This window comes from Syngnathoides biaculeatus, chromosome 8 (genome assembly GCF_019802595.1).
Source record: "Syngnathoides biaculeatus isolate LvHL_M chromosome 8, ASM1980259v1, whole genome shotgun sequence".
In the NCBI taxonomy this organism is placed as follows: domain Eukaryota; kingdom Metazoa; phylum Chordata; class Actinopteri; order Syngnathiformes; family Syngnathidae; genus Syngnathoides; species Syngnathoides biaculeatus.
Window position 1 is genome coordinate 8,152,220 of NC_084647.1, and position 21,439 is coordinate 8,173,658.

At 44.8% G+C, this 21,439-nt stretch overlaps 3 protein-coding genes, 1 long non-coding RNA gene and 1 other non-coding gene across 5 annotated transcripts; 3 read left to right on the forward strand and 2 right to left on the reverse strand.

Annotated features, from left to right (window-relative positions):
- The first annotated feature begins 2,906 nt into the window (after positions 1-2,906).
- im:7138535 (uncharacterized protein LOC797998 homolog) lies at positions 2,907-7,864 on the forward strand. Its single transcript, XM_061827951.1, has 8 exons — positions 2,907-3,049; positions 3,188-3,294; positions 4,512-4,637; positions 5,275-5,525; positions 5,613-5,693; positions 5,783-5,899; positions 7,191-7,337; positions 7,449-7,864. Exons 1-8 carry the CDS (start codon positions 3,006-3,008, stop codon positions 7,599-7,601), a joined length of 1,026 nt encoding a protein of 341 aa, XP_061683935.1. The 5' UTR covers positions 2,907-3,005; the 3' UTR covers positions 7,602-7,864.
- A 150-nt stretch (positions 7,865-8,014) lies between these two features.
- Positions 8,015-10,061, forward strand: chchd2 (coiled-coil-helix-coiled-coil-helix domain containing 2). Its single transcript, XM_061827952.1, has 4 exons — positions 8,015-8,223; positions 8,857-9,094; positions 9,342-9,516; positions 9,747-10,061. The coding sequence occupies exons 1-4, from the start codon at positions 8,174-8,176 to the stop codon at positions 9,755-9,757; spliced, it is 474 nt and encodes a 157-aa protein (XP_061683936.1). The 5' UTR covers positions 8,015-8,173; the 3' UTR covers positions 9,758-10,061.
- Positions 10,062-10,897: 836 nt separating this feature from the next.
- LOC133504646 (phosphorylase b kinase gamma catalytic chain, skeletal muscle/heart isoform-like) lies at positions 10,898-19,187 on the forward strand. The gene is made up of 10 exons (XM_061827115.1): positions 10,898-11,441; positions 12,511-12,630; positions 13,722-13,900; positions 14,898-14,952; positions 15,049-15,114; positions 15,219-15,382; positions 16,549-16,639; positions 16,966-17,119; positions 17,211-17,336; positions 18,262-19,187. Exons 2-10 carry the CDS (start codon positions 12,548-12,550, stop codon positions 18,526-18,528), a joined length of 1,185 nt encoding a protein of 394 aa, XP_061683099.1. The 5' UTR covers positions 10,898-11,441; positions 12,511-12,547; the 3' UTR covers positions 18,529-19,187.
- Positions 19,188-19,388: 201 nt separating this feature from the next.
- Positions 19,389-20,950, reverse strand: LOC133504818 (uncharacterized). Its single transcript, XR_009796081.1, has 3 exons — positions 20,804-20,950; positions 20,135-20,253; positions 19,389-19,841 (listed from the first exon to the last, which is right to left on the reverse strand). It is a non-coding gene; the product is annotated as an uncharacterized LOC133504818 (long non-coding RNA).
- Positions 20,359-20,489, reverse strand: LOC133505433 (small nucleolar RNA SNORA15). Its single transcript, XR_009796266.1, has one exon. It is a non-coding gene; the product is annotated as a small nucleolar RNA SNORA15 (small nucleolar RNA).
- Positions 20,951-21,439: the final 489 nt, after the last annotated feature.

Here is a 21,439-nt window from a genome sequence, read left to right on the forward strand (position 1 = left end):
GACTCTCTTCTCTTCATGGCAATTTTCGAACTTTTACGAAATTGTCTGGCCCTTGAGCCACTGATTGTCGGGTCTTGGGGACACGGACCCCTCCCTGAACTTGACTGTAAAGACTTGAACCTTACTCATGGAATGCTGAAAAGGCAACACCTCCAAGTACAAACCAAGTTCCAACCCCAAAAAAAATGAGAAATAGCCATCCGTCTATCCATTTTCTTGGCCGCTTATCCTCACAAGGGTCACAACGAGCGGTGGAGACAAAAGACTCCAGCTCAACTGCGACTGCAACGAGTAAAAATGATGCAGAAAATGGATAGACGGATATTAGTATTATTATGTCTGATGTCAAAGTATGACAAGTTTAATATGGACATACGAACATGTCTGCAGTTCCTGAAATTTAAATACTCCCAAGTTTCAGACTACCCAAATAAGTTTTTATTTTTGTTTTGAATCTTTTGCTGTGGTGTCCATCCATCCATCCATCCATCCATCCATCCATCCATTTTCTTAGCTGCTTATCCTCACAAGGGTCAAGGCTGGAGCCTCTCCCAACTGTCAACCCTGAACCCAGCCAATCGCAGGGCACGTAGAGACAAGCAACTGCCGCACTCATAATCAGACCTACGGCCAATTTAGAGTGTCCAATTAATGTTGCATGTTTTTGCGATGTGGGAGGAAACCAGAGTACCCGGAGAAAACCCACGCAGGCACAGGGAGATCCTGCAAACTCCACACAAGTGGGGGTGGAATCGAACCCAGGACCTCAGAACTGTGAGGGCGACGCTTTCCAGCTCCTCCACCGTGCCCCCCCCCCCACTCCCCCAAATTGAGAAATAAATGATTAAATTGTCACTGATGTTGTAGCGGTACACACGTCTGACTTTGGTGCGGGCGGCGTGGGATCGATTCCCGCTCAGCGATGGTGTCGGTATCTGCGCCGCGACTGACCGGCGACCAGTTCAGGGTGTGGTCCGCCTTTCGCCCAAAGCTAGCGGGGTGACCCTTTTAGGGATAAGCGGCAAAGAAAATGGATGGACGGATACCGTCTGTTCGGAAGGCCGACCCAGAAAGGCAGCCGGACTGGTGCGCTCGTCCCAGACGGTCGGTCACTGCTCCGGAGAGCCCCTGGATCGCCGATCAGTCCTGGAACCCCACTTCTGACACCCACTGTTTTGCCAAAACCTTTATATGACACCATAAGCAAGCAATTTTGATCACCAAAAGAAAGAAATGTCTTTGCAAAGAGAGGACGAGATGTGACCCGTTACTGAAGTTCAGACTAAAAGTCCTTTCGTTACACAGAATTTAAGCGACACAGAGAGAGAACGACAAAACGAGACGGTTATCTATGTCCAGATGCACCAAGTATTACACACATGGAGCCGGTAGGAAAAACATCACGAGGGTTATCTAGTGACAAATGTTACAAACAGAACAAAACCTCGTGAAAGTCGAAGGTACAACTAAAGTACTTCACAAAGGAACAATTACGGCGTATACGATCGCGAATGAGGTTCGTTATCATTATCGTGTACTCGGAGAAAAATGTTCCTCTTGCAGAGGAACCACAAAGGAATGACACACAAAGCAATTAAAAGGTACTCAAATGAAAGACAAAACATGCTAAATGCAGCGTTTAACTCCAAGCAATCTTAGGATAAATCATCCACATCCACATTTGAAGCAAGTGAATGACAATAAATGAGACGTAATGTAATGTGTCGTCACAAAGCATTTCCCGCATGATCAAGGCTGAAAAGCGCAAAGGAGAGCGTTGCGTTGTTGTCGCATTGCTGGGCTTGCTGCTGAGGGTCAGAGGTCGCCTCCCGGAGCATTTGATTGGGACGGGGGGCAATTTCAGGGGAATAAAAGACCTCCTTGGGACCAAAGCGTAAAGCACATATGGCAAGTAAAGTCCCAAATCACACAAAGACTCCTCACGCTGCCGTTGTCTTAACTGCGTCTGACGCAGTCGCTCGCATTTGACGAGCGCACCTTCGCGCTCGCAAATCTGTACGAAAAATAACGCACGTACAATTTGTTACGAGTATAAAAAATAGATATTGAGAGACGTCGCGTATTTTATGTCGTCTTCAGCTGAATTTATGTCTTTCTTTCAAAAACGTTGTTTGCTAAACAAGCTCGTTCCTAAACAATCACTATTCACACGATATACCTGAAACGTCGAACGTACGCATATAAAGGCGATTTTTCTAGCGAGCCGGCCTCCTATTTACGGCAGTCCTGAGATGCGTGCTCCCCCCCCCCCCCAACAATACATCACGATTGGTGACAGGAATGTTTGTTACAATGTATGGCTAGCTTGTCGCCACGAACGCCGATTATGTTGAAACGTTCAGCATTTTCGAAACATGGTGGGTACAGACCGTTTGTTTTTATTCCTCGACAGCCCTTTTCTTCAGACAAAGTTTGTCAGATCAAGAATTTTTACCGATGAAAAATGTTAAATACCGTTTTATATCATGTCCTACTAATATCAGTCGAAATTGGGAATTTTCATTTCTGAGTTTTAAATTTTTTGTTTTCCATTTTAGTTATGTATGTGTTTATTTTATTTTTTTTTTATTTACAGTTATGCTGTATTAATCCAGTAAGTTATTTTAAGGTCTTGACATTTCATCCGCAACTTTATCCGCGAGCATGACCGACCACACCCGTGCATTTTTCAAATGTGGGTGGTTTCGCTGCGGAGAGAGCAGCTAAAAGCCCATTTTCTATCGTGGGAGTCCACTGATCGTTAATCAATTTTGGGGCACATATGGACAAAATTGAACGGAATGGGATCGTCCACAAACGTGGCCGTCGTAGGAAAAAGTAAATCCACTTGCGGTCTGTTCACCCTCCGGGCAGCAGGTGGCGATCAACTTTGCTGTTCACTTCTTTAAAAATGTCAGGAAGTGTGGCACGTCAACACAGGATGTTGCACGGACACCCGGAAGTTGAATTTCATTTCCAAATTGTGACAAACATGCTGAGTAGAAATGGAGAGGAGTTCGAGGATCATTTCTGCAATTAAAACATTGGGGTGAGTTATATTTAACGGAGTAGGCGCTTCGCTCCACGTTGTTTTTAATCATGCGACGGTTAGCTTGATTTAAACACTTTTCACGTTGAATGAGCATTTTCTTTAAAACTTGTTTTATTCTCATTATTGCCTGCATAGGTACCAGGGTGGCTTCTGCTTGTCGAAGTGCACATGTGATGAACTTCCATGCCCGCTGTTAAACTGGCTTGCATCCCAGCTGAAGTGTCGGTGTCCCGAACTTCGGGGTACGAATGTGAAACATAACATCTACCCACTTTTTAATGTACCGTAGTTTTCCCCCTCAAACGTTTTACTCCTAGTATCATCTCAAAATGTACACAGCTCTCTTCCAAGTAGCGCCAGAACCACCTGTAGTGTACTGTGCACATGTTGAATAAAACAAATTCCTATAATTTATATTTAATAGTATTATAGTATAGCCACTGTAACATGATGTACAGTTTAACGCTGACCATTTAACCTGTATTTAACTACTGGGTGGAGGAAAAAAAAATGTACTCAAATAATGATTTAATTAAAATGTATTGCACATAAAAGATGAATAAAACCTACCTAAACGCACGTTTTAAAACAAACAGTTCTACAAAATGTCTTGTACTTAAACGTTAAATACAATGTGTGGCACCGGAAAATATAAGAAAAGCCTCAGTAGCATTTAATTCAGAGGTTGTTTATCATGCCACTAGAGGGAGGCCACGGACTACTAGTGGCAAAACTACTGATACTCATCCCTTACATTAAGAACTTGTATCCGTTCAAAAACAAATAAAAGAAACCCCACATGAAGCTGTGATGCTCATCATTAATTGAACATTTTTTTAAATCTTGAAATAGTAAATTATAGTGTTAAGTTGAGGGGTCTGGGTTTGAATCTCGCCTCAGGCCTTCCTGTTTTCGTGACATTTCGCCGGATACTCCCAATTTTCTTCTAAAATTGCAAAAATGTAGTTAATCGATGGGATTATTTCCGCGGCACCCCTGCATTAAAAAGTTCTGGAGCTGTGAAAATGAGTGCAAATGTTTTTTTTTTTGTTTGTTTGTTTGTATGTGGCATGTGATTGGCTGGTGACCGATTCAGTCTCTACGCCGCCTACCACCCAGAGTGCGCTGGAATAGGCTCCAGCACATCCACGACCCGAGTGAGGATAAGCAGTGCAAAATGGATGGAAAACGTACTTCCCATAAGTGTGATTTTTGAGTGGTTGCTTGCCCATATGTGCCCTGCAATCAACTGCTAACCAACGTGGCGCGTACTGCCTCTCTCGCAAAGTCAGCTGGGGTAGACGCCAGGTCACCCGGGACCCTAATGAGGACAAGCTGAATTCAAAAAGGATGGACGAATCGTAAACGATTTCCGTATCACTGCAAGTGCTGCTTTTGTTGACTTAAATTTTTTTGATTGTCAACTTCAAAATGTGATCAGCAATTTTTCTTTTAACAGATTCTGGTGAGAAAGGTGGCGTGTTGCTGGTGAGAGAGCTGAGAAACATCCTGTCCGACTTGCAGTCCCCCCTCGCTGGGCTGACCTCGGAGATGCTTGAGCCTTCCGTCCTTTACAAAATCACCGGTGAGAATCAATAAGAATCTGCCTTTGTGTGTCAGCCAACAGGGACTGGTTGCAATGCGCATGTCTAAAGGCCACTTTACACTCCCACGCCCGCATTGAATCACGTGACCTTGGCCTTTTAGTCACATGGCGTGATGACGTACTCATCATACCTCCCGGCTCCTTATACTACCTACGTCGCCACCTTCTCGATCCATTTTACAGCATAATCCTTCGTATCATCGTGTCATTTAGGTCCATTTGTTCAAGCGGACATGGGTCCACGGTTACCTTTGCGTTGCTAGCTTCCTTGTTACAGGAAGGAAAGTAAAAACGACTACAGGAAATGACATAAACGTGCCGAAGAATCTCCACCCTATGGCGTCCTAGCCAATACCAGCCGTAGCGACAGCTCTGACTTGGAGAAGAACTTCTGTACATCTTTAAAAAATGAGCGCGTGACAAAAAAAAAAAAAAAAAACTCGATTTGTTCGAGAACAGAGTATTCACTGTACTGCCAGGAAAATGTTTTGATTTTTTTCGCTCTTGGAAATGAACTGAAAAGTTTAGGAAAAAAAAAAAAAAAAAAATCATGGAAAACTATCGGCAAACTTGTGCCCACCCTGCTTACGCTGAAATCTCGCTCGAAACCCCGCAGAGTTCCTCGTGTCAGAATTGCAAGCGGCTCACATCATCGAGCATAAAGAGCCGCATTCGAAGGACAAACCTCCCGGAGAGGAGACTGCAAAAGAGCAGCGAGCGGAGGAAAAGTCGGCGTTTTGTCAGCAAAACGAAGGCGGTGACGCAAGCGGTCACCGAAGGGCGGCTGAGGTGCAGGCCGAGTGGGTGCTCGTGCTTCACGCCCTGAACTTGGATACGTCCTCTCAATATTCTGATGTACTGCGTGAGGTGAGCTGGTTTGCAGGGGACAGCTTTGAGGTGAGCCGTTACAGACTGCAAAGATGTGGAGGAAGTGAGGATAATATTGCACTGCAGGTCCAGTCGAGAGTTGCGCTTCTTCCTGGTAAAGCCGTGGCAAGCCCTCTTCTGTGCGCCAGCCTCAGTACAGAACAGTGGGTATGGCCTCTGTGCATTTTGCAGCTTATTGCACTCACTTTTCCCCACTAAATTTTGTTCAAATCGAATTTAATCCTTGTGATCCTCAGACGAAGCTGCAAAAGCTAAACCAAGTTCTGTCCGGCGACTATTGCTGTCGACAGCAAATGATGATCAAACGCTTCCAGGTTACACTTCAGTCATTTGCTTGGGGAGAAAAACAAAAGGTAAGAATGATTTTAAAAATAATAATAATAATAATCATAAAGTTTTGGGTGATATCAGCTGCCACACAGCCAATCTTTTTGTCTACAGTTGTGGGCAAAAAATTCACTTCTTGCTATGTGGTGGCAGCGAACTTGCCACTTTCCAACAAGCAGTGGTTTAAAAAAATAATAAGCAATACTTCAATACACAGTACTGTAATTTCCGGCCTGCGGAGCGCACCGGATTATAAGCCTCACCCGGTAAGTTTGTAAAGGAAATAGATAAACCGCACCTGTGTAAAAGCCGCAAGTGGCCACATTGAAACACGAGATATTTACAAGGAAAGACGGTACACAAAGAGTTTTCGAAATTTTAATACCTTAGCTTAGCATAACAAAGCAACAACAGGGTAGCACAAACAGGGCTGGTTTAAAAAAAAAAAAAAAAAAAACAGCCACTGCAGCTACGCGGTAGCACAGCAAAGCACTAACAAGGCCGATTTAAAAAAAAAAAAAAATATATATATATACCGGAATCAGCAACACGGCGCTAGTGTTAGCGTGACGCTAACAGGGCCAGTTAAAAAAACAACATACCGGTAAAAATTACTGAGACACGGCAGTAACACAGCACCAACACGCTAGCGCAGCGCTAACAGGGCCGGTTAAAAAAACATACCGGTAAAAGTCACTTCCTCGGCACATATTCCATCGGTGTCACTCTTACCTTTTCCGCTCGAGTGCCCCCTTGCGGCCGTTAGAAAAAAAAAAACGCACAAATTAGCCGCATCGCCACATAAACCGCAGGGTCGAAAGCATGTGAAAAAAGGTGCGGTTCACAGGCCGGAAATTACGCTACTTTTGGGGGTGGGGGGTCGGGGCAAGTGCAACCCCAGATAAAGTTTACTGTTAAATTCAATACTAAAAAATTTGAATTACATGTAAAATGTATCACAAATGATGCAACTTGTCCTTAAGTCAGCTGGCTTCATGTGAACAAAGAGGAATGCCGGATGGAGTGTGCTTGTTTTTATCGTCCTTCCGTACGTGTGTGCGCCCCAGCTTCCTCTCACATCCCAAAAACTTGCACGCTAGGTACGTTGAAGACTAAAATATTCATAGATGTGAATATGAATGGTTGTCAGTCTTTGTGCCGTGCAATTAGCTGGCACCCAGAACAGGGTGTGCCGCACCTCTGGCCCAAAGTTGGACCCCACGGACACGCCAAAAGAGTCAATACCTATGCAAATGACACCAGATCTGCTTAATCTTTCCATCAGATGTCCTATAATTCTTCTTATTATTTATTTAGGAGCGCAGCGAAGCAGTTGCCTCAGTCCCTCCCCTTGCATCCATCGCACTTTGTTCCAAAGTGTCCCTCCCGCTTCTGCTGGCTACCAGAGAGGATCAATCCTGCATCGAGCCCATCAAAGCTGGCAAAAGCACAGACGTCTACAAGGTAAACCAGCGAAACGCATTGAAGTATGATATTTTTTTATTTTTTTTTTTTTTTTTTCCTCCAAGTGCCAAGAAATCGTTATAAACAAAATGTCTTTTCTACGGTGACTAGAAAATGATGGGACACGTACCGGACAGAGGAGGACGACCAGGGGAAATGGAGGCGCCCATGCCTGCCTGGTCCGAACGAAGATCTGCACAGGGAAGTGGATGCCACAAATGGCATAAAAATCCAAATAAAAAGAGGAAGGGGAAGAGGGATTAGCATTCAATCCTCTTTAGATTGACAGACATATTTTTTTTTAATTTATAGTTAATTCGAAGTGTTGGAAGAAGATAAAGAACACATAGTACATAGTACACTTCTTGTACTCTGTGTGTATATATATATAAAATTTTGGGGGCATTTTCTGCAGTGTGCAGGTATATGCTTTGTAATCTTTGGGAAATGTAAATGGGAATATTATTTGAATTTGTATTGAATCTATTTTCACACTTGCAGATAAGTTTATAAAACTTGAATCAAAATTGTGCCGTCTTTGTAGCATTCGTTGTTATATTTACAATGTGCTTTCTCAAAAGGTTTAAATAAGTAACGTAAAAAAAAATGACAAAATGTCTTACGTAGCCAAATTAATAAGAATAAAATAGTGACGCAAGTACGCTTATCTAACATACCGGAAGTTACCCGGGAGATAAATGATGCAACACAGAAGCTTCCGGAACAGCTAAAGGTCGCTAAGTAGACGCGTTAGCCGGACTCGAGTGCCGACGTCGCACCAGATTTCTTCCCCAGAAAAGACATATTTTAAGACGTGAGTTGTGTATTTTGACACCATGCCGAGAGGAAGCAGAAGCAGAACATCGAGGATGACTTCCCCAGCCAGGTAACGTTTTAAAAGTCGCCGGGACGAACCGCATCGCGACAATGGCGTCACATGCTAACGTACATGCTAACGTGTGCCCTTCTTGCATTGCGTGCTGGACTTGAGACCTAAATCCTTACGAACACAAACTGGCTCGATTATAAGGATTAGTTTTATGTTCCACGGTTATGTAAATAATACTTTTTCGAGATGTTTTGAGACTGTCACACAAAGTACGGTTTCATCAAGGTCATGCACTTGACAAACCCGCGTACACCGACAGTCGTTGTTTATGTAATTGACAATCGCTTTCCTAGTATATTTATTTTTCTTTTAAGTAGAGCATAATCGAACATGTTTTAGGAATGCTAAAGCTTATTCTGCAAGTTCTTTTTGGCGATTGTCGTTAAACTCATCCCGGTTTGGCCAGTCGTATTTGACTTAATGACATTGGTTATGTTTGACAATATCAATGACGATTACTGTAATTGTAAAAGAATTAGCTGTTAAAAGACGGGAAAACATGACCTGATGTTATTCATCGGAGTTTTTTTTGTTTGTTTTGTTTTGGCAGAATTGGGTTTTGAATCACCAGATAGTCCATTGCTGTTACAAAAAAACAATATTGATGTTTTTGTACCAATTTCTTCACAGCCGGGCACCTCCACCGCCTCCCCCTCCACCCCGCGCACCGGTTCCAGTGCACACCCCCCCGACCGCCGTCGCCGCCCCGGCGGCGGCGCCCCGACAGCCCGGCATGTTTGCCCAGATGGCGACGACCGCCGCCGGGGTGGCGGTGGGCTCTGCTGTCGGGCACACCCTCGGCCACGCCATGACGGGGGCCTTCAGCGGGGGGAGTTCGGAGCCCGCGAGGCCTGATGTCACGTACCAGGTAATAAACGTCACTTCATCTTGTCGTAGACTGATGTGTTTTCGGAGTAGCTCGTGATAGTCAATCCGGGCGGGTCACAAAGACACGTTTTGGTGCCAGTCTTTTGCGCGATCTCATTAAATTGGGGAGTTGTGCATGTACACAACTGTTATAAATTAAAAGCCGTTTACTTCTTTTATGAAATTCAAGTAATTTGCACTGTCGTCATCTTTTTTTTTTTTTTGTTTTTTTCGTGTTTTTGTTTTAGGAGCCCCCCCAGGCCCAGCCGTACCAAACGCAGTCTCCCTACCAGCAGCAGAACAGCCCGCAGCAAGCGTGCTCCTATGAACTCAAACAGTTCATCGACTGCGCTCAATCGCAAAGCGATCTGAAACTCTGCGAGGGCTTCAGCGAGGTGCTCAAACAGTGCAAGTTTGCTAATGGTAAGCTGGAAGGAAATATGACTTGCATAAGAAACAGTCTTGAGCGTTTACAGTTTGTGAATTTTTACACCACAAAATACTCCTGAATGTTGTCCTGCGCACGCCTTTGCATCGCCATTTTTGACGTCTTGGCTGTATGAGCTAGTCGTCGTCTGATTTTAATATGTTGGCATTCCAGTGGACGATGGTGGGTCTTATTTATTGTGAAATTGTTTTTGCTCATTCCACAGGTCTGTCTTGAATTACATGCAGAAATCTCGGAGAGGACAGCATAGACTCGCCATTGCCAGGCGTCAACGTGTTCTAAATAAAAGATCGACAAATGTCCTTTTAACAGTTGATTATCTCGAGACGATATCGGTCCATTCAATCATTAGGAGACGATGACAGAGCTTGTAGTCATGTTGACGTATAAATATATTCCTGTTTTGAGTTTCTGTTTGCATTTCATTATCTGCAGCGGCGCTCGCGATGTTATGATTCCAGAATGGCACAGTTGCTGCTTGAAATCAAAACATTAAAGCATTTTGGTCATGAAGGCAACATTTTCTTTGTCGTAAGTATTATTTTTTTAGGAGAACACTAAAACTGGATGATTGTAATGTCACTGGAAACACACAGTATAGTATAACGCGGCGTAAGAAGTACTTAGACTGCATGGACGTTAGAAATTAATTTTGTGAATTGACAGCCCTACGATGCATCCAAACAGTCGTTGGTAGAAAACCCCGTTGTCAGCTTTACCGATTTGGACATTCATTAAACGGGACAAAAAAGGGGAAGCAAAGACACCAGTTCAAGTTTTGGAACAGCTCGAGATTCAATTCACCACTTCACGCTCTGATTATTAGCCTCTCCTCAGCGTCTCCGTTTAATTAGTTTCAAAACGCAACTTATTTACCTGGATGTTGCAAAAACAACAGTCTACTTGTTTGTTTGTGTGCATGTGTGGTCATCATTTCTTAAGCAGACAAATTCCTGGTTGATGTTTTTGTGCCGGGCGGCTGCAGAGCGAAGCATTTCTTGATTGGAAGCCGATGTATGATAATTATATTTGCAATTATTCCTACACCAGGAGACATTTAAAGCAAATTAAAATCAACTGATAATTCAAATTTACTCAATCAACTTTTTTTTTTTTTTTTTGAAAGAGAGGAGTACTGTTGTGACGGTTTTGCCTGGGATGTTTTGAATTTCTAAACACTGGCACCTAAAGTGAAATCTGGAGAATGTCTCCTGCAGCTCGGGCCTACAAGTTAGAAATTTCAGGACTGTCAAGGCATCCAAAAGTGAAATACCAATATTAGAAAACTCGGTCTCAGTTGCAGGTCCTCTCACGGGATCATCACGCCAAAGTGGCTAAGAACAAAAAACAAAAAAACATTGTTGGAAAGTGACTGATGGTTTCAGCCCCTGTGGAAGAACTAAAAATATGAAGTGGTAGAAATTCATATACACTTGAAGTAATGGCGGCTTCCGCAGCAGATGCGTCATCTTTTTTAAAAGAGGACAAATATGTCATGGGCATGTCATTTTCAAGCCATTTATGTTGAAGTACGACAGTCTTAAATATATCTACGACAAACTATCAACGGTGGTTATGAAAATTTTGAGGTTCTGTTCCGGCCATCTTGAAGACGACACATGCAGTACTATAAACACAAACTGAAGTCCCAGAAGCAGACATTATATTTGGGGGAAAAAAAAAAGTAGTGCAAGCTCGTCTAAGTGGCGTAAAAGAGTCTCGCCAGTTATTTCAGTCGCGCCGGACTATTTTGGGAATCTGACATTCGAGCTCACGTCTTGCCGGCGACCCCCCGCAAAGCTGCGGCAGCCTCGCCGTGCGTCCGCCGCTTGTTCGCAGTCTTCCTCCCGCACGATGGACAACCTTTAACGAGAAGCCCCCGCCAGACGGATCGAACGCGGTGAGTGGATCGTACCCGTCGCTCCAACTCGCAATTGTCGCAGCAAACTTTGGCGTGCTCCGAGTTCGTCATTTTGATAATCAAACACTTTTTTTTTTGTAAGTAGAGGAAGCGGAAATCGAGTTCGAGCAAGGCTAGGTGGCGAACGGACTCCAAAATTGATCAAAAACGAGTTTTTAATTTTGCTTTTCTCCACGATATCGTCTTTTAATTTTATATTTCTACACTTAGCTGGTTAATTTGCATCAATTCCACCTTTTTTTTTTTTTTTTTTAACCGCTCGGCACCTGTGCTAAGCGATCACTTGATTACACGTTCGTCGTTCTCCTGAGCTGCAGCGCTTCTAACTGCCCTGGTGGCCAGAGAAGGCAACTACAGCCTTGCCAAATTACACTTGTGCACAAATGCAGTATCATGTAACGTGGAAGTAAAGTATCTGTACACACTGCAGTACGCACGACACAGGCGGCCCTCGGTTTTCGGTGGTCATGCAAAGAATGCTTCGTATCATCGGAAATATCTTTTATAAGGAGTCTTTTTCATACAAATATTTACTGTAATTATGAGTTTACTACGGTGTTAGTCTAGTTTAGCTAAACATTACGCATAAATATACGTATATATTCAGGTTTTCTCGTGTTCAGGGGAGCATATCGCTCTCAAGTATGAAGTTAGCTAGCTCCAGCGCGACGTGACCCTTGTGAGGATAAGTGGCTGAGAAATATTTGTTACACACAATAGCGAGATAATGTCGATAGTTTCAGAAATAAAACATCATGATTGTATCAGGGGGAACTTCATAGCTTCCTACCATTACATTTATGTGGTGTAATAACAGCTTTGTAGCATGTCCGTAAATGTACATTACAATATTTTTCTGATGGATTGCTCGTTGCCTAATGTCATGTCGCGTGTTATGTTGATCATTGATGATCCCAGTGCGAGTTACCGAGGCCCACAAAAGTCAAAACACAAGGTTCAAATCCATACGCGCATCACAAGCCACCCTTTTGAAGTTTTTAAAGATGTACTTTGCGTAATTATTTGATGAACGCCGATCCCCACGCAGCGAGGAAGCGGAGAGCCGTCGCGTCGATCGCTCCATCATGACCAAAGAGGACGAGATCCCCGACTGGGTGGGTGCCCAGGAGTTCTACGAAAAGTACGAGCCCAAGGAGATCCTGGGACGGTATGTTCGTGAAAACGTATGAAGTGCGAAGAGCGACTGTTGCTCTTCCGTGCGTCCCTCGAGGCACGTGAGCAGAGAACCGGGGCGCTAATTGTCATTCCCTTGCGGTTGTTCTCTTCTTACGTTAGGGACGTTGCTAGGGAAGGAAGTGTGCGATTCGGTGTTTTGGGTCCTCTCAAAGCAGCTTTGTGTCTCGGGGATTACGTAAGATCAGTTGGTGTCTTTTTTTTTTTTTTTTTAAATCTTCGAGAACATGGGAGAGAGGAGGGACCAAATGTTAAATCCAAAAAGAATCAAGTAAACCCAAAATTGGAATGAAAACCACATTACATAAAAAAAAAAACATCCGTCCATTTTTTACCGCTTTTCCGGGTCAGCTTGGTGAATAAGTATCTTCAGCAGGGATACCCAGACTTCTTCCAGCTCTTCCGGAGGGATCCCGAGGCGTTCCCAAACCAGCTGAGAGACAAAGTCTCTCCAGCGTTTCCTGGGTCGTCCCCGGGGTCTCTTTCCGCTAGGACGTGTCCGGAACACCTCACGTTGGAGGCCTCTGGGAGCCTCATTTGGCTCCTCTCAATGCGGAGGAGCAGCGGCTTGACACTGAGCCCCTCCCTGATGACCGAGATTCCCACCCGTTCTCTGAGGGAGAGCCCGGACGCCCTGGGGAGGAGGAAACTCATTTCGGCCGCTTGTATCCGGGATCTTGTTCTTTCCTTCACGACCCAAAGCTCGTGCCCATAGGTGAGGGTAGGAACGGAGATCGACTGGTCCTCCGCATTGAGAGGAGCCAGATGAGGTGGCTGGGGAATCTGATTTGAATGCCTCCCGGACGCCTCCCCGGTGACGTGTTCCGGGCAGAGACCCCGAGGACGACCCAGGACACACTGGAGAGACTACGTCTCTCGGCTGGCTTGGGAACGCCTCGGGATCCCTGCGGAAGAGCTGGAAGAAGTGGCTGGGGAAAGGGAAGTCTGGGGATCCCCCCTGAAGCTACTTCCCTCGCGACCCTCCGAGTCCTTTCCTTAGCAAAATAGAAACAAAGATCTATGACGACAATTCGCGCATTGCTAGGACAGTCTCGTTCTGCTCAGGGGCGTAAGCAGCGTGGTGCGTCGCTGCGTGGACAAACAGACGTCTCAGGAGTTCGCCGTGAAGATCATCGACATCACCCCCTCGGACAAGACGACCCCGCGGGAGATCGAGGAGATCAGGGACTCCACCATGAAAGAGATCGACATTCTCAAGAAAGTCTTCGGGCGGGAAAATATCAGTAAGTCCCCTTTGAACGTCCTTCGCCCCAATTTTGCGGTTGTTGACCGAGTGGCAAATGTTGGCTTTTGGGTGGGTAGAGGAGCCAAACATTCTACTCGAGTAAGAGTAAAGCAAATTACTGTAGTTTGTTTGTGGGAACCTGGAAAGGAAAAACTTGGATTGCATTTTTTTTTAAATGAGTCGCCCAGCAAAGGCTTTGCGTGCAGTCATGTGACTACACGGATGGTGTCAAAGTATGGACGTACGTACAAAAGTATGGGATACGTACGACCTCGGTTCTCGACCACGATCCGTTCCAGAACGCGGTTCGAGAAGTGGTTTGTTCGAAATCCGAATCGATATTTCCCATTACGATGACTGGAAAAAGAAATAATGCGCTCCAAGCCTAAACAAATACGCTTTTTAAAACATTTTTTTTTTTTGTAGCTTTTCCTGATAATAAACTGCACAGCAGAAATACATATATAGTTTAAATACTTTATATAATGAAATAATTTCAGAAATATATTTTTTATTTTTTTGCTTAAAATGTATGCTTTAGTAGTAGAGTAGGCGAGGCTGGGAGCGCATTCCTGTATCTGTGTCACTTCTCTGGAGCCATGATTGGAGGTTATTAGTCCTCAATAGAAAGAAAAAACTGTCAGTAGATGGCGTTACCGGGACAGGTCTGCGTACGGAGGCTGCGTTTATGCGCAATAACAAACCGCGTCGTGGGTCAGCGGGGCGGGCCACGCGCGTTACGTTATTTCCGGGGCGGTTTGAGTACTGGATTTTGTTTCGTAATCAGATTTGTTCGAGAACCGAGTATTCGCTGTACTGTAGTAAAACTGAAATGTACGGCGCATTGGAACCACTCTGACAAGTCCGTTGAATCCAAAATGTACAACGGAGAAAATGTAGCGGGTCGCTAGCCTGTCATCAACTGCATTTTTTTTTTTTTTTTTATGGATCTCTTTGTCTGTCATAACTTGTGCTTTTGACACGTTTCCGTCCAGTCCAGCTAAAAGACTGCTACGAATCCAACGTATTCTTCTTCCTGGTTTTTGACTTGTGAGTAACCGCAAGCGATAAAGTCTCGCTACTTTATTTTCTCCAGTTTTGAGGTTCATTTGCTCGTTTCTCTCCTTCTTGTCGTCTTCCTCCCAGGATGAGAAAGGGGGAACTTTTTGACTACCTCACGGAGAAAGTTACGCTGAGCGAGAAGGAAACCAGGTCGCCGAGCAAATTCACTCCTTCACAAACGAGCCCACGCTCGTACCTTAACCGTGATGGAACCTTCATTATTATTATTATTTTTGTTGTTGTTGTTGTTGTAGGAACATCATGCGCGCTCTGCTGGACGTGGTCCGTTTTCTCCATGACCAAAACATCGTCCATCGAGATCTCAAGCCTGAAAACATCCTTCTGGATGACCAGATGAACATCAAACTCACGGACTTCGGCTTTGCCGTGCAAATCCAGTCGGGACAGAAGCTTAAAGGTTGGAGCCCGACTACTAAACCGCATCGGCGTTTAGTGTTCCGCCAGGGGAGCCCGTTGGACAAATTCCTAGAACCATGTCGGCAATTTGCTATGATTATTTGTTATTATTACATAGTGGTGACTGAAAGTGAAACATGAAGACAGCAGACTCTTTTGAACTGAGCAAGTCTGAATGCAACAACTTTTCAAATCGTCCCAGCGGATGTTCAAAGTCAGCCCGGGTTCTGGTTACATGTCATGAAGTGTCACGAGCAAGGATTGGCCACTGCCAAGGGAGGCGTGGCCAGGACAGCTGTTTCGCATTCGGCACTGTAATTCGACCAACTATTTAGTTGGCGTTTTTGTCTCTGGCATTTGCCAGTTCGTTGCCTCGTGTTAGTGAGTTTCATTCACTGCCCGGGGGACTCTCTCCGCTTCTGTGTGCAAGTTAGAGTAACCCCTATTCACGGGGATTCTTTTCCCTTTTGGTGTGATCAAGTCCTGGTAGGCTTGTTAGCTTCCCCCATTGCTGAATGTCTTTTTGGATCTTGCCTAGCCTTGCGTTTTTGCGCCTCGGCCTTGTTTTAGATTGCTTTTTGGTATCGACCCGTTTTCCAACCGCGTTGAACATTACGCCTCTGCCTGGAAGTCCTGCATTTGGTTCGTGACATTCAGTTACAAAGCAACAAGATATTCAAATCTATTTGCCGTAATGCAGAGAGATCACATACTGATTTGTGTCAACATTAAATCATTGGTTTAGGTGATCAAACTTGCTGAAATCAATGAATTAATCAAAGGACAGATCATAGCGAGAAGGCGACCGATGGCTCCACAATGCGAATGTTATGTCGTGTTATGACGTCACGTGAAGAAAACGCGTCCGATCAATTTGATGTCCATTCCAAAGCCGACGAGGGCGACGTTTGCGTTGTCAAAATAATTATTTGCACGCTGTACGTGGCTCGATAAGCTGTGACGAAGTCACGTTCTCATTCTTAGCTTCCCAGAATTTGAAATTGGTATGAATGTTAATGTTAAATGTCATTTTTTTTTTTTTTTACTGAAGTATTTATTCTCGAGCAAATTATGCGTGGCGTTGGCAGCACTGAAAATATCTTTGTTGCTTGAATTGAACTTATTTGATTCCCCCTCCCTCCCTCCCTCCCTCCCTCCCGCATTCAGAAGTGTGCGGGACGCCCGTTTATCTGGCCCCCGAGATCATCCAGTGCTCCATGGACTCCGGCCACGAAGGATACGGGACGGCTGTGGACATGTGAGCGGTGTCGGGACAGTAACTGATTCCGTGTAACGGGGGGGGGGGGGGGGGGGGGGGGGAGACATGATTTTAAGTACAAAATGTATGGGATACATTTTCATCCTGAAAAAAATTGAAATAGTAAGCATAAAAGTAAAAATGATTACATGAGGTGCATTGACTGATACTTCTGATGTCTGAAGTTGATGGACTTCCATAGTCCCCCCCCCCCCCCCTTGCCTGCCAAGACCTTTTCTTCCCCAGCGCTCATGTAAGCGATACGAGAATTCGCGCTGCCTTAAATGCATTCTGACATTTGCCCGCCCCCCGCGATATTCGTGCAGATGGAGCGCGGGCGTAATCATGTACACGCTCCTGGCCGGCTCTCCGCCCTTCTGGCACAGGAAACAGACGCTAATGCTTCGCACGATCTTAGCCGGAGATTACAGCTTCTCGTCCCCCGAGTGGGACGACCGCTCCGACACGGTCAAAGATTTGGTCTGCCTCTTTTTTTTTTTTTTCCATTTTGTTTTCTTGAATTTCATTCGTTCAATTCCAATTGACGCACTCGTTTTTGCTGTTCTGTCAGATCGCGCGGATGCTCGTAGTGGACCCGGAGCAGCGCTACACGGCCGCGGACGTGCTCAACCACCCGTTCTTCTCCCAGTACGTGGTGGACGAAGTCCGACAACTGAGTCCGTACAGAAAATTCAAGGTGAGGTCGTCACAGCTCGTGTGGCAAAACCATTTCTCAGTTATGAAAGAAGCGAGCTCATTAATGCTCCGCCGACACATTTTTGATGAGCGTCAATATGGCACATTTCCATAAGTATTGGTCCACAGTGATGGATTTGCATATCAAATTGCTGAAATGACATTCTACAGTACCTTGGCCTCCAATCAGTTTGTCAGATGTGATAAAACCAGTTCAGGGTGTCCGCCGACCCAATCAAGGCTCAAGATCCTCTCGAATGATTCTCACCCACTGATTCATCCCTCCATTTTCTTAGCCGCTTATTCTCACGAGGGTCGCGGGTCGTGCTGGAGCCTATCCCAGCTGTCAACGGGCAGGAGGCGGGCTACACCCTGAACTGGTCGCCAGCCAATCGCAGGGCACATGGAGACAGACAGCCACACTCACACTCACACCTTGGGGCAATTTGGGGTGTCCAATTACCGTAATTTCCGGCCTACAAACTGCGACTTTTTTTTTTTTTCCTCACGCGCTTTCAACCCTGCCGTTTATGCGGTGATGCGAGTAATTTGTGCATTTTTTCTAACGGCCGCAAGGGGCCACTTGAGGGGAAAAGGTAAGCGTGAGACTGGTGGAATATATGTGCCGAGGAAGTGACTTTTACCGGTCCTGTTAGCACTGTTGCTAGCGTGTTGCTGCTGTGTTACTGGCGTGTCTCAGTGACATTTACCGGTAAGTTTTATTTTAACTCGTCCCGTTAGCATAAGCGCTAACTTGCTGCCTCTCCCACTGATTAATTCCTAAATTGAATTCAGATTATTAGAGCACAAATGAGTGCGACACAATTTGCAAGAGATTTTGCTAGTCCAGTTCTGATAGACACGCACAAAATCTATAACGCCAATTAATGAAAGAATCCTACTCCCCCCCCCCCCCCCCCCGCCAGGTCATTTGTCTCACGGTACTCGCCAGCATGCGCATCTACTGCAGCTACCGGCGAGTCAAGCCCGTCACCAAGGAGGTGATCAAGAGCGACCCGTACGCGCTCAAGCCCATCCGCAAGCTCATCGACGCGTGCGCCTTCAAGATCTACGGCCACTGGGTCAAGAAGGGCCAGGCGCAGAACCGAGCGGCGCTTTTCGAGAACACCCCCAAGGCCATCCTGCTGTCCATCGCCGCAGAGGCAGATGAGCCCGTGCAGCACATCTGGTAACCAAACACATCACATCAAAATTTATGTCCATACATTTTTTGGTAACTCGCATATAATGGCAAACAAAAATGTATCGACTCTTTTTCATGGTCACCTCACGTGTAATTGACATTAAAAATGCGAAGTACCCTTTTTGTTTGTTTACACATCTCTCGATGAACTCGTTGGCCATTTTGTACAGCGCCCTCTGCTGGAGCCCGTGAGAAACTGCACTAAATCGATTACTAGTTTATTTCGAAACAACATGCATGCGGTTTATTCAAATATGTAAATATGTAACCAAGTACATGACACCTTCTGGGGAGAGGAAGAATTATTGTTCACTATGAATTTAATACTGAACCAGCAGATGTCCTCGGCTCATCAACTGGTATTACGCGGATTTCACGGCACAAGCCGGTATGTAAAGGTCCGAATGTAGTCGCTCGCAAACGAAAAAGCAGTTAAAAGATTTAATATTAAACTGGACTTTCCGCTCTGTTGTCATGCTTCATTTAAACGGAGCAAACGCTAAAGCTCGCTCACAGGTTTTGGGTTCTGTTCCAAGTCAAAGAATGGAAACATTGGCTAGCTAGCGCATCCTAACCGAGCCTTGTTGCAAAAACCGTTGACGCCGGCACGGATGAGGCCAAAACAGCTTCCAAGACAAACAAACTCATCTTCTGACACCTCTTGTGAATAATAAAGCAGTATTCAATACCACAGAAACTTGGTCAGATGTTCATTTTGACTGGCGAGGTTGTAGTTTGCGGTACACGCAATCGAGATGTGACCACAACAGTACACCACTTAAAACTCAGTTTGAAAATAAAATGCGACATTCAATGGAAATGAAAACCCACACAAATGTGACAGTCGGTATTAAACTTTTATTTTTTTCAAATGAGAGAGTACAATAATCTCAACACCTACTTGAGCGTATGTGCAGTGAATACTCTGTTTTCGAACGTATCAGTTCTCAGACAAATCGGTTTCCAGATGAAAATTTTGAGTTTTTTTTTTTTTTTTAAATCCTGTTCTCGAACGCCTGCGACAAGATCCGGAAATAACCTAACCCGCGCGGCAAGACCAGCCGATCCACGACGCGCGTTGTTATTGTGTCTAACGCTGCCTCAGTACGCAGACGTGGGAAATATCAATTGGGTTTTCGAAGATATCGGTTCTCGAACCGCCTTCTGGAACGGATTGTGGTCGAGAACTGAGATTCCACTGTATTGTGTCTTCCTGTTGCAACGGTACCTTGTCCTTGGACAAACATTCCACCACCCAGTACGATTTCGGCCACGACATCCGAACTAATCCAGCGTCAAAACCTGTCGGAGGAAAAACAAAAGAAGATATTCCAAGCTTGCTATATCTGAATGTAAGTACCTTGTTTGTATTACATATACACATGCTCACAATGCCAGTCGAATATTCAGGAGGAGAGGGAAAAAAAAAATAATATTAGTGTAGTCATTTCTATACTGCTGGATGAAAGTGAAGAGAACACGGCCATCTTCAAAAAGAAATGAGACAAAACTCTGGCATGGTGTCTGACTGTGTCCACCACAAAGCTGGACCAGAATTCAGCCATGCAGTCGGAAGTCTGAATCTCATTTTTTACCTCATCCCTATTTGACATCCGCTGGGTGCTTCTGCAGTGGATTCCAATGGATTGTGAAAGTCTGCATCATCTTGGGAGACGTGAGGCTGCAGGGTTCACAAAATTGTTTTTCCATATTTCTGGGGCAGAGTGAGAAAATACATCTTACAATGGATATAAAGTAAGTAGTTCGTGCTGACGTTCACTAGGGAAATTATTGATGCGCCCGTTTTATGGGTGTAAGTAAATGTATTCACTCCGACAGTAGAATGAGCCACACGAGTTGTCATTCGTTGCAAAGTGAGTGAAAATTATGATTTTGCATGGTGTCTGACTGAGTTGACCACTTCAAGAGAAACCCAGAATTCGGCCATGCGTTCAAACACGTGTTTTCCGACCGTTACAACTTAGTTAAATACAAACGGGCCAACAAAAATAAAACACTTGGCGCGTTACGTACTTTTGAATCCAAGCACAATTTTCTTGACGAGAAACTACCCAAATTGTTGAAATGTACTTTTGTGAACGAGGCCCATCTGGTGCTAACAAAAGGCTAAAGCTAACTAAATGACAAACTTGGAAAAAGTCCGGCCGATAGTTGACGTTAAATGTCACTCTAGAAATTCACATACGTCGTCCCGTATTCACGGAGCGACAGCGTAACACGAACCTTAAAGAGAATTCACTTACATTCGATCAAATCTTGAGTTCAGCCATGCTTGGAGTCACACGTTTCTTTCGTCGCTTTCGCCTCGGGGTCGTCTGATTATAGCCCTGGACAACAAGGTAGAGAAGACGAGCACAATTGAGCTGCGTGCATACAGTTGTGTCCAGCGGGTGGGGGCAAAATGGCAGTGCTTTCCGTGTTTATGGACGCCAAAAACGCTACAATTACATAGATACGTGCACATTGGACTGCACACAATGTCATAATTTCATAGCAAGGGAAGTGAGTATTATATTTCACAATAAACATATACTTTTGGGGATAGTTTTTTTTTTTTTTTTTGGACAGAGTTTTTTTCCAGTAATGATTTTCTAGCAAGAATAAAGCAAACCCTTGTCAAAAAAAAAATTTGGATTTGAGCAGCTTATGACTTTTCATTGAACATACATTGCATTTCATGCAAACTTTGCCCTTACCAATGTGGAATCAATAAAGACACCTTAAATCATTGAGTCTAAATAACACGCGAGTGGATTTTATGGTCTGATCCGCCGAATGGGCGGAATCATTCATCCCGGAGATCCGATTGGCCAAACATCCCGCCGTCCTATCAGAAGAGAGTAGGCGGGGCGTTTCTCACCGGCTTCCCCGTGATTGGC

Excerpts from the sequence above, each read along its gene's own strand:
- LOC133504646 (XM_061827115.1), top strand. The coding sequence starts at position 12,548 with ATGACCAAAGAGGACGAGATCCCCGACTGGGTGGGTGCCCAGGAGTTC. Across the intron at positions 16,640-16,965 it reads TACGGGACGGCTGTGGACAT|ATGGAGCGCGGGCGTAATCA; the intron begins GTGAGCGGTGTC and ends ATATTCGTGCAG. Across the intron at positions 17,120-17,210 it reads CCGACACGGTCAAAGATTTG|ATCGCGCGGATGCTCGTAGT; the intron begins GTCTGCCTCTTT and ends CTGTTCTGTCAG.
- chchd2 (XM_061827952.1), top strand. The coding sequence starts at position 8,174 with ATGCCGAGAGGAAGCAGAAGCAGAACATCGAGGATGACTTCCCCAGCC. Across the intron at positions 8,224-8,856 it reads AGGATGACTTCCCCAGCCAG|CCGGGCACCTCCACCGCCTC; the intron begins GTAACGTTTTAA and ends ATTTCTTCACAG. Across the intron at positions 9,095-9,341 it reads GGCCTGATGTCACGTACCAG|GAGCCCCCCCAGGCCCAGCC; the intron begins GTAATAAACGTC and ends TTTTTGTTTTAG.
- im:7138535 (XM_061827951.1), top strand. The coding sequence starts at position 3,006 with ATGGAGAGGAGTTCGAGGATCATTTCTGCAATTAAAACATTGGG. Across the intron at positions 5,694-5,782 it reads GCCTCAGTACAGAACAGTGG|ACGAAGCTGCAAAAGCTAAA; the intron begins GTATGGCCTCTG and ends TGTGATCCTCAG. Across the intron at positions 7,338-7,448 it reads AAAGCACAGACGTCTACAAG|AAAATGATGGGACACGTACC; the intron begins GTAAACCAGCGA and ends TACGGTGACTAG.